Consider the following 12,626-nt stretch of genomic DNA (forward strand, 5'->3'; position numbering starts at 1 on the left):
TTATCTTGTCAATTCTTGATTGGCAAATTTACCTGTAATCACCTGTCAATGGACATCATTACTGTCTGCAGTCATGTGATCATGAGTACAACTCAAAAGGTGAATGGGGCTCTTTGTTAAATACTTAACTTTCATTATCAAAAGTCAATCATGGTCAATAGCACAAATGTTTCAACAAAAGAATTGTTGTACACATGCATTCTCAAGAGATGCAGCAGGCTTAGACAAAACTGAAACTTTCGTAGGACTCGATAAGGGTCATGAAATAGGTTGCAAGTTGCAAAATCATGCTCCTATCTCACACTAGCATTTAATTACAAAAAACTTGCATTATACATCAATTGGTGCCAATTTGGTGGATTATACATCAATTGAGGCCATAAAAAAGAATAGGTTTGTTTGCCCAAACCCTACCTACTCAGAAAAAAGCTGCCTACTCAAATTCTTTTATTGTCCTGATTTGAAGAAGTTTTTTTTTAATCAGAAAGGCATGAAGACTAATAAACACCCGATACTTCAATTTTGTTTTTTTGAAGAAAAAAAAGAAAATGCCTACTTACCTACCCATTGTCTCAACATTTGGGTAGGGGTTGGGCAAACCAAAATATTTTTAATTGTGGCCTGAGGTATAATCCACCAATTGGTGGTTATTCCTGACCTGATAAAGCAATATTGATGAATGATCAATCATGCTGATAATTTTACTGAATAAATTAATTTCAAATGATGTGGCTTGATACATTATTTATGTAGAATATTACCGCAAAAAACATCTCTTAAAAAGCTCAAGTATTAATAATAAATGGTAAAATATAATTTCTTTTGGGTGTATCCATGGCAATAAGGCCAAATAAAAATATATGTGTGGTTCCAGTAACCCTACGTACCGTCCCTACTTTTTCGGCTGAAAAATAGCCTACCCTAAAGGTTTTATTGTCATTTTTCATTAAGCACTGTTAAAGTCAGAATGTTGCTCCCATAGACTCAATGTAAAAAAAAACATAAAATAAAAAAAAATCCCTACCTACCTACCCTAACTTTTTTTCAGATGTAACTGGAACCACACATACTTTTTTATTTGGCCTAATCTGCATTTATGTGTTATAAAATATTACAAAAAGGGGGGAAAAGATGTCACATATTTCCCCAAAATTTGGCTAAAAGTAGAATTTCAATTGCTAGAGATAATACCTTAAAATTCTGAAACTGTGTACATATATCATTCAGCAAATCCAATGAAAATACAAATCCTTGGTCTTTCGTCTCGTTTTTTTTGTAAAATTGCGTCAAAAACTTCGTGTAGAAAAAAGTGTTTGTAAACATTACATTAATTTCTGGACCGATGGCCAGTCTTGCTATGAAAATACAGATTGTCAAAAATAAAATAGCCCTTAAATCATGTAAAAAATAATCTTGATGCTCTTATAAACCATCTTTGAAGGCTAAATTAGCACTCAGCTGCCTAAAAATGAATTTTATTACACAATAATGTTCCTATTTGAAAAATTCACCGGGACCAAAATGCAAAAATATACTCCTAACTGTGTATTGCTACCATCATGAACATAGACAATTTATGTAAAAAAAACAAATAGGACAGACATGAAACAAACATTGTATTAGAAAAATATGAAATCAATTTGTATGAACTTTAAATTCAGGATGAAAAGCCAGGGCAGGTTCATTGAGCCTTTTCTGCAGTTTCCTAGCGAGTACAAATTCATTCTGTATTTTATACATATATATTGTTTTTATCCTGCAATTTTTACCCAGCACTTAAACCTTTAGATTGTTAAATCCAAAGTATTGTCTCAGAGTTTTTTGAAAGAAATGGTCATAGCTTTAAACATGTTAAACTGGTACTGTAAAAGCACCCAAAAACATGAAGAACTAAACTTTTAAGTAAAAAGAAATATCAACATGAAACGTAAAACAGTAATTATTATTTCATCGAAAATAACTCGAGTATTGCTGTATTGTAACGATAATATAGAATTACTTTAAAAGTTAAAAAGTAAAAACTTTTAATATTTCCTGTAAATAAATATCGTATCGTAATTCCGAATTCATTTCGTAGTTTACAATTAAATTGATACATCAGCGTTTCCGGTTTCTATTCCGACTTGAAAGATGCATGTTGCATAGCATCGATTTGCTAGATAAAGTCATGGAGGGATGAAACATTGTTGATCGCGCTACGCTGTACAGCGTAGATACGGTTTATGATGGTGAAAGTTCCTCCATCGTTCAATTTTCATCCATGGAGATCCCTGAGCTTATTTGTATTTATAAATTTTGAATCTGTTTTTATTGTGTATGTTTGATATGAACGTATATATGTTTATTGTGTTCATTGTGTTAATATATGTTCGTCACAAACTGCATGTAAAGTTTATACGACAATAAAATATTTGATTTGATTTGATTAAAACCAAATGAATATTGATTTAAAAATATGTTTGTTATCTTATTTTTTCCAGAAACTGTAAATCAAAACCATGCCGATTACAAAGATTCCAATTGTTCACAAGTTTGGTATTATATCACATAGTCAAAGATTAGAGTTACAGGAACGTTTACTCAAACAGTCTTACCTGCAGAGTGTAGAAAGTCAAAAAGTTTTACAAACAAGGTAGAATATTTATTGTTAGAAAGTACTGTAAACCAACTTATTCTTTCAGATACCATATTTCATGTTAAATCATATCTTGATGCAATTAATTCTATTATATGTTGTCTTTTTTTTTAAGTTTTACAATTTGTGCATAATAAGTAACCCTGTGATCTTACTGCTTAAGTAGTTTTATTAACAATTTCATTCTACAGTCTTCATATTCTCACACTTAATTAGATGTGCATTTATAATGTCAGAATGCGCATTTATAATGTCAGAATGCGCATTTATAATGTCAGAATGCGCTATCTATGGACAAACTCTTTGAGGTAATTTTTTAGTTACAACAAATTGTAATTTACAAACAAAAGAACTATGTCAATTGGGCCTGCTTTGATACTATAACTGCGTTTGAATTTTTACTCCATAATATTTGTGTGTGCTATATGTGGAGATTTCGTAAATCATTGTATATCATCAAGTTATCAGAATTCCAACTAACTGTGTACCGCCTATTGCAAACCTGTTTCTGTATTGTTATGAGATATAATTTATGACCAAAATCAGCAAGACCAATCCAAACAATATCGAATACAAAAATTTAATATCACTTTCAGATACATTTGGATGATCATGACTATATATACATTGACTCTCAATATTGACGACTTCAGTAAGCACACTAAAGAGATTTATCCAATTGAACTGACTTTAAATAAATTTAATACTAACAACGAACACTGCCCTTTCTTGGATCTTTTATATCTTTATCTTTAACAGGAAACTTAATACCCAAATTTACACAAAATGTATGATAAAAGAGATGATTTATCATTTCCTATTGTTTTAAAATATCCATTTTTAGATGGTGACGTGACCTAATTTGTCACCATCAGCCAAAAACAATCAACTGAAAAAAGGGATTTAAGATATAAGCTTTATTAACCAGATTTTTGTGAAAAAAGTGTCGGTTATTGATTTGGGGATGTATGGCCGGGCGGCCAGTCGGACAGGGGCAGCCAAATGTTGTCTGTGCATTTACTCATGAACCGTTCAACCAAAGCTTTTCAAATTTTAATATGCTGTTACTGACAACAAAATGGAGGTCAAGTTCAATATTTATGATTTTGACTTTTACGGTTCTGGAGTTATCTGGTCCTAGAAAGATTGAAAAATGACGCTTCCAGTCCTGTCCATGCATTAACTTATGAACTGTTCAACCAAAGCTTTTAAAATTTTATTATGTTGTTACTGATGACAAAAGGGAGGTCAAGTTTAATAATGATGATTTTAACTTTTACCATTCAGGAGTTATGGTTCTTGAAAGATTGAAAAATGGTGTTTCCAGTTGTGTCCGTGTATTTACTCATAAACCGTTCAGCCAAAGCATTTAAACTTCAAATATGTTGTTACTGATGACAAAATTGAGGTCAAGTACAATAATGGCAATTTTCATTTTTCTATTCTGGAGTTATGGTTCTTGAAAGATTGAAATATGTGTTACCAGTCATGTTGTTGCATTTACTCATGAACTATTTAATCAAGCCTTTCAAATTTTAATATGTTGTTACTGATGACAAAATGGAGGTCAAGTTTGATATTGATGATTTTCACTTTAACTGTGCATCAGTTATGGTTCTTGTGATATTTAAAAATAAATATTAATAAATCCTGTTTGATGTCGCTCTGACAGCCTCTTGTTGATTTCTAGTATGCAATATTGTAAAGTAGTCATTATTAATGATGAACGTGGATCCAGGTGAGAGACACAGGCTCTTTAAAGCTTTTTGTTATTATCCTTGTCATGTTTATTGCAGCAGAAATTGTAACCTCAAAATAATGTGTTTACAAACTTTACAATGAAATGTTTATTGTCATAATACATGACCTGTGAAATAAAGTATGCATTAACATTATGTGACAAACAACTAAAAAAAATGGGCCATCGTATGCTGCTAGTAATGAATATGTTGAATAGTCAACTTTAACCAGAAAATCATTTGTATTGCAAAATGGAAAATGGTTGTTGTAGGATCATACTTCATCTCAAATCTTTATCCTGCTTTTTTCTTTCACTGCACAGTTCACGTGAAGTTTGTTTTCTCTGAATAATGGTACATGTATGATTTAAAAATAAAACGATATCATTTTCAGTCGTAATCCATTAGAAGTTACAGAGGAATTTGTATACCAGTACAACAATGCTAAAACATTGGATGAGAGAGAGAAATACGAGGCTACAGCTCACAAAATGTTGGAAAGATCTAAGGTAATACTGTTGAAGCTTACAGAAAGGTCTAAAACTTTGTTCAAAGGATTAAAATCTGATGAAATTTGTTCAGATAATTTAAGTCTGATAAAACTTTGTTCAAGTTATTAAAATTTAATGAAACTTTGTTCAAATGATTAAAATCTAATGAAACTTTGTTCCAATGATTAAAGTCTGATAAAACTTTGTTCAAAGATTAAAGTCTGATTAAACTTTGTTCCAATGATTAAAGTCTGATTAAACTTTGTTCCAATGATTAAAGTCTGATTAAACTTTGTTCCAATGATTAAAGTCTGATTAAACTTTGTTCCAATGATTAAAGTCTGATTAAACTTTGTTCCAATGATTAAAGTCTGATGAAACTATATTTAAATGATTAAAGTCTGATGAAACTTTGTTCAAATGATTAAAATCTAAGAAACTCTGTTCAAATGATTAAAATCTAATGAAACTTTGATCCAATGATTAAAATCTAATGAAACTTTGTTCAAATGATTAAAATCTAATGAAACTTTCAGTGGCGGATCCAGAGGGGGGGGGGGGGGGTCCGGGGGTTTGGACCCCCCCCCTTTTTTTTGGGCCGATCAATGCATTTGAATGGGAGCATATAGTTGGAACCCCTCTTTTACTCTGTGTTGGGAACCCCCCTTTTTAAAATGGCTGGATCCGCCACTGCCTTTGTTCCAATGATTAAAGTCTAATGAAACTATGTTCCAATGATTCAAGTCTAATGAAACTATGTTCCAATGAGTAAAATCTGATAAAACTTTGTTCAAATGATTAAAGTCTGATGAAATTTTATTCAAATGATTAAAATCTAATGAAACTTTGTTCCAATGATTAAAGTCTGATTAAACTTTGTTCCAATGATTAAAGTCTGATAAAACTTTGTTCCAATGATTAAAGTCTGATAAAACTTTGTTCCAATGATTAAAGTCTGATTAAACTTTGTTCCAATGATTAAAGTCTGATAAAACTTTGTTGCAATGATTAAAGTCTGATGAACACTTGTTTACATCGATGTCCTTTGGTGATTGGGGGATAGTTGTCTCATTCTTTAGACTCATTACTGACAGACAAAAACCCTTTATTTATACATCTAAATTTACCCACTGCTATTTGAATGCTCAGAAGAAACATTTTAACCAGTTTAACCTTCAAATGAGAAGTTATGATACAATTGAGAATGGAAATAGGGAATGTGTCAAAGAGACAACAACCGGACCATAGAGCAGACAACAGCCAAAGGACACCAATGGGTCTTCAATGCAGCAAGAAAGTCCCACATCTGGAAGTCATCCTTCAGCTGGCCCCTGAACAAATATATATACTAGTTCAGTGATAATAGAGGTCATACTAAACTCTGAATTATACACAAGAAACTAAAACCCAAAATCATACAAGACTAACAAAAGAAAATAAACAAAATGACAATAATAAATAAATAACAACAGACTACTAGCAGTTACTGACATCTCAATTAAACTGATTAAAAGATTATGTCTTCATCATATGAATACCAGGCACAATCCCTCCTGTTAAGGGTTTAGTATTATACCATTATGAAATATATGAGAAGAACATATAACCCGTGTCATGCAAACATGCAAGACCCTATAAGTGAATCAATATTAAAGCCAAAATATGCAATCTTGAATGACCTGACAACAGTATCGTAACTATATCTCTTCTTAATAAGTCTATGTAAAGGTTTTGTTAGCCTATGAAGTGAATACTGACATATTTGTGCTTTGTAAAGAATATTACCATAAACAATTGGATGTGATATACCTGAACATATAAGATGTCTGCATGTTGAGTTATATTTACAAATGATTTTCCTATACCGATGATAAAATTTAGTAAATATTTTGATTAGTTCGTGATATCGAAAAACCCTAGTGTAATAATTTTTCAGTAATACATAAATTACATAAAACATGTTTTTTCCCCGTGTTAACTTAAGAATATTCAAGGCGACTTGCAAATCTCTATCAGTTATGTTCCATTAGATGTTCAGTAATAGATTATCCCAATTTGTCAAAGCTAGAGATGAAGAAATACAAAATAAAGAATTATAAAAAAAATGATAAAAAAAAGGAAAGCAAGAAAAAAGTACCATCCTAATTGGATGAAAACTGAAAGCTTACTATGTGATTTTTATGCCCCATTTATGGGCATTATGTTTACTGGTCTGTGCGTCCGTCCGTCTGTTCGTTCGTTCGTTCGTCCATTCGTCGGTCTGTCCCACTGACAACCACTGAATTACAGTCTCCTGACTTGGGACAGGCACATACATAAATAATGTGGATGGGTTAAACATGTTAGCAGGATCCCAACTTCCCTTTTCTGGGACAGTGCATTTGTTTTATCAAAGAAGAATACAATACATGTTTATTCATTTTGACCTGTCGGTGTCAGTGCTTGTATTAACATTCCTTTTTTGTTTATGTTGCAATTGTTTGTCTGCACTGATCTTTCAGAGAAGGTACAGGTAAAAGGTTTCATCTGACAGTGGTGATAGCAGGGTGTACAAATTGGATATAACCTCAATTGCTTAACTTCACTTTACCAAAGATGAACAAATTTGTATGCAAGTATTTCATAATGAGACCTCAAATGAAGTGTAAAAATTGTATATACTAAGTTTAGTCATTTTCATGTTGCTTGGCACATGTCTGACATGGCCCATTATAATGCTTTTCTCAATATAGCCTTTATTAAACATTATAAGGCAACATTAAGTGACACTTATTATATTTCCCCTTTTGTTTGCAAGTACTTAGTCAATGATTTACCAATGACTGTTATAAAAAAAATAAAAATATTTTGCATAACTTTTATTCAATTTCAGAGAAGATCCGGTTTGCGGCTTAATGGATTAGGACAATATGTAAATTTACCAATGGCCTGGACTGAGCTAGCTCAGTTGGCTCAGTGTAAGGGCAAAATACAGGAAGGTAAGTTCACAAGGTCATACCACACATCTATTGTATTGAAGGTTTAAAACATTTGACATTACATATTATTTTGCATTAACTTGCACAGAGACATTTTCTAAAATCTTATTAAGAAGTCTTGCTGGTGTCCATACAATATGTCACTCCTAACACCACTTTAATCAAGAGAAATCAGATGCATATAAATTAAATACAGATGTACCATCATTACCAAACAAGGTCAAACATTTACAAGATATATAATCTTGGTTTTGTAAGGAATGATATATTGTATAGAAACCAGCAAGGACTAACAAAAAGGACGTAAAAGACCATTTAATAAAACCAATAAAGATGTACATCTTATATGAGTATAATTTACACCTTTTTTTCGTAAATAATAACTCTTTAAAATCAGTTAAAGTTGAGATGAAAAGAAGGTAAAATGATATTTATGAGAAAAAGACTACTGTAAAAGCAGAAACTTTTGTGGAGGATTTAATTTTGTTTATTTCACAAAATTAAAACCACCACGAAAATTTAACCTTCATATATATTGTCAATTCCATAAGCTGGAAACCACGAAATTAAATCCCCATGAAAATTAATGTTTCTACAGTATTTTAAAGATTGAAGAGAGAGTTTTATAGATGAAAAGATACATATTTACTTCAGTGAAAAAATATATTAGACAAACTTAATGCGCTTCTGTATAACAAATTTTTAATCTTGGTTATACAGAAGAGTTTATTTATTACAAGAACATGTTGAAAATATTGGCTTATCCTGTATTGTGATTTATTATAATGGTTAATGGCTTATCCAGTATTGTGATTTATTATACTGGTTAAAGGCTTATCCAGTATTGCGATTTATTTTTATACTGGTTAAAGGCTTATCCTGAAATTATTTATCCAGTATTGTGATTTATTATACTGGTTAAAGGGTTATCCTTAAATTATTTATCCAGTACGTATTGTGATTTATTATACTGGTTAAAGGCTTATCCTGAAATTATTTATATCCAGTATTGTAATTTGTCATATGTTTAGTAGTAAATACATTAGTTTTGCTTATTTGATAAATAGCCTGCTGTTTAATCAATATCGCGCAACTTTGATGCGCACCCTTTATCGCATACCCTTTATCACACCCCTACTTTTTTTTTTTTTTGCTTAAGAAAAATTTTCCTCAAAATATGTAAATTTTTTCAATGACGTAATTGTTTGGTATGTGATGTCACGAACGTCAAGTTTTCATATTGTATGTGACGTCACGAACGTCAAGTTTTCATATTTTTTGGCACACTAAATGCAACTATAAAAAATACAAAACACACAAATAAATACAATAATAAACAAAATATTTTTAAAACAACAGCACGCAAATTGTAAGGTAACCCAGGTGCTTCGGATAAGTAATTGAGCAGGACTTTTAAGGCCTTTGAAACAAGACAAAAGTAGAACTGAAGGTAACCCAGTGCTATGGATCAGAAAACAGTTCATATAATATAATACTCTTCTTTTGAAATATATGATAAAGCATATAATACATGGCAAAATCCGTATCACATGCCGTATCACTCTTGACCAATATCATCCCTCGGGCCTAAAGGCCCTTGGGTTGATATTGATGTCTCGGGATGATATGACATATGATACCGATTTTGCCATGTATTATTCTCTATTTATTATACTGGTTAAAGGCTTATCCTGAAATTCTGTGTCAGTATAAACCACTTATCACAATATTATATTTGAATTGTAGAATGTCTAGATGTATTGATAACCACACTTGACCAGTCACCTCTAGAGAGATTCCACATCAGTATAAATCACTTATCATAATATTATATTTGAATTGTAGAATGTCTAGATGTATTGATAACCACACTAGACCAGTCACCTCTAGAGAGATTCCACATCAGTATAAATCACTTATCATAATATTATATTTGAATTGTAGAATGTCTAGATGTATTGATAACCACACTTGACCAGTCACCTCTAGAGAGATTCCACATCCCAGCTTTGTTTTTCCTGGCAGAGACAATGTTATACTGGCTCAGGACAGATGCTGTTCATCAACCATATCTTAGGACTGGAGAAATTAAACTTTTAAAGGTAACTGTCATGGCATTTTACCCCTTAGTTGTTTGAATACTTTAAGAAAAGAATCTGATGTCAAATTATTCACGAAATCAAAGTAAAAAATCAATATAATTTATTCATATGTATATTTATGAATTCTAAAGAAATGAATCAGTACAGCTGATGAAATACAAAACAAAAACAATAAATCTGTGTGTCATTAAATAACAGTAACAACAACTTTTAGTGAAGGACAAATCCCTGGACTTAAAATAACTTTCAATATTAAACCTAGATTCCATTTACTTTCAAGTCCCAAACTTCATGGATTTATGACTAACTATAAATGTAAAAAAAATGTAGTCAATAATTATTTACTAGATATATATTAACCTTAAATTAATTCTTTACCCAATTTTCCAAAAAATGTGAGGGGCAATCTAAACTTTGCTTACTGAGTTGTTTTTCCTCCATTGATCATGTTGATTAATGACATAAATCAAGCCTTGTTTCCTGCTTTGAAAATTGTTTCAAAGAATTGTTAGCTGTGAAAACAAAGTAAAATATGATAGGATCTCTAAGTTCCATCATGGGATATAATTACCTTATTGTGCAATGCAGAAATAGATTTTTTGACAGATTCTGTATACATTCCTACTTTTACAGCAGACTTAAGTTTAGTGTTTTATCTAGAGTTAAGTGGACACAATTTCATATATGGAGGTATCCTTATAGACATAACAGTCATCTTATTTAAAAAAGACAATTCAAACTTTACTCCTTTCTCTTGTTATATAACATTTGAAGGAAACATATTTTCATTCATGGGTATTAATTTTCGTGGCTTCAGCAGAAGTTAAAAGTTAAATTCGTGGAGTTTAGTTTTTTGAAGAAAAAATTGAATGATGAATTTGAAGACATCAGAAACAAATATTAGTGATATTAATCATATGTTGTTTTATAATGATTTTTTGGACATTGATAAATATAAGGTTTTCATTTTCACTCTCTTGTTCATTTTTTATTACTAACAAAATTCATAATATTTTTCAATGAAGGAAAATGCAGAGTAAATATTGAGGTTGTTTTATCCATATGTAATCAAAAGTTGACACTTTTTGACTTGAGATCAAATGATCAACAGATTAACAATTATCAAAAGTGTTAATTGGGCCATGAAAAATGTCATGTGACGGAAACAGTTACAGTTAAGAAAATGCCACAAATGTACTTTGAATTGTAAAATTAATTATTTACATGAAAAGCAAGCTCAAGAAGAAATTACTTTTTTTCGTATGAGAATTATGGAAAAACAACTTAATTGCATATCATCACCAGAAATCTTACTTCATCGTTCAAAACTCATTTCTCATGAGAATTAAAAGGTTAACAGTCCTACATTTTAGTTTTTTGGCGAGCCTGCGACTTTTGTCGCAGAAAGCTTGACATAGGGATAGTGATCAGGCGGCTGAGGCAGTGGTGTTAGCTAACTTCTTAAAAGCTTTATATTTTAGAAGGTGGAAGACATGGATGCTTCATACTTTGTATATAGATGCCTCATGTTATGAAGTTTCCGTCATAATACAATGTAACATAATATCAATGATTTGTAAAGAAGGTTAGACATTTCAGCTTGTGCACTTTTGTTTAAAGATTTAATGGATTAAATCTTGTATGAAGTTGTACAAAAAAAAATGTATATTTAGCTCATACTGCTTTTGCTTATATGATTGTATATATATATATATATATGCATGTAGTCAAACCTACATAGGGATGTTTCTATGTCTGGAACTGTACAACAGGTGTTATATTTCGTTGGATACTTAAATGCATGGATAAAGCCATCCATGTACACTGTAAACCATGAAAATTGGAACCCCATGCATTTAAGTATTTGACAATAACTTTATTTGAATCATTTAATTACAGATGGGACAGCTGGCTTTCACCCGATTGTTTTACCATCACATGGCAGGACAACTCCAAGGACAAAACGAGTTTAAAAACAGACTCTTTACATACTTAGATGGTAAGTCTTTTTACTATAAATTATTTTTTTACATTTCAATGTGATTTTTGTTGAGCCTGCGACTTTTGTCGCAGAAAGCTCGACATAGGGATAGTGTTGCGGCTATGGCAGCTGGTGCGTTAGCTGACCTCTTAAAAGCTTTATTTTTTAGAAGCTGGGAGACCAGATTGCCTCATGTTACGAAGTTTCCGTCAGTCACATGTCTAATGTCCTCGACCTCATTTTCATGGTTCAGTGACTACTTGAAAAAAAAGTTAAGATTATTTGAAGTGTTGAATTCTCTCTTATTATAAGTAATAGAATAACTATATTTTGTATGTACGTACCTTGCAAAATCCTCATGCCTGTCAGACAGTTTTCACTTGACCACGACCTCATTTCATGGATCAGTGAACAAGGTTAAGTTTTGGTGGTCAAGTCGATATCTCAGATACTATAAGCAATAGTTCTAGTATATTCGGTGTATGGAAGGACTGTAAGGTGTACATGTCCAACTGGCACATGTCATCTGACCTTGACCTCATTTTCATATTTCAGTGGTCAAAGTTAAGTTTTTGTGTTTTGGTCTGTTTTTCTTATACTGTTTGCAATATATCTACTATATTTGGTGTATGGAATGATTGTAAGGTGTACATGTCTAGCTGGCAGGTGTCATCTGACCTTGACCTCATTTTCATGGTTC

The 12,626-nt window shown here is 31.5% G+C and overlaps 1 protein-coding gene across 4 annotated transcripts in view; it reads left to right on the top strand.

Annotated features, from left to right (window-relative positions):
• LOC139486128 (transmembrane protein 232-like) overlaps window positions 1–12,626 on the top strand; it is a 46,746-nt gene that overhangs the window by 7,001 nt on the left and 27,119 nt on the right. For all 4 annotated transcript variants that reach the window (XR_011655483.1, XM_071270847.1, XM_071270844.1 and 1 more), the window contains exons 2-6: window positions 2,481–2,632; window positions 4,769–4,883; window positions 7,738–7,843; window positions 9,788–9,945; window positions 11,845–11,944. Coding sequence is in view for 3 of the 4 variants with exons in the window: in XM_071270847.1 (XP_071126948.1) it covers window positions 2,499–2,632; window positions 4,769–4,883; window positions 7,738–7,843; window positions 9,788–9,945; window positions 11,845–11,944 (613 nt within the window). In the remaining variant the exon portion in view is untranslated. The remainder of the gene's footprint in view (window positions 1–2,480; window positions 2,633–4,768; window positions 4,884–7,737; window positions 7,844–9,787; window positions 9,946–11,844; window positions 11,945–12,626) is intronic.

Source organism: Mytilus edulis, chromosome 8 (genome assembly GCF_963676685.1).
Source record: "Mytilus edulis chromosome 8, xbMytEdul2.2, whole genome shotgun sequence".
NCBI classification, from domain to species: domain Eukaryota; kingdom Metazoa; phylum Mollusca; class Bivalvia; order Mytilida; family Mytilidae; genus Mytilus; species Mytilus edulis.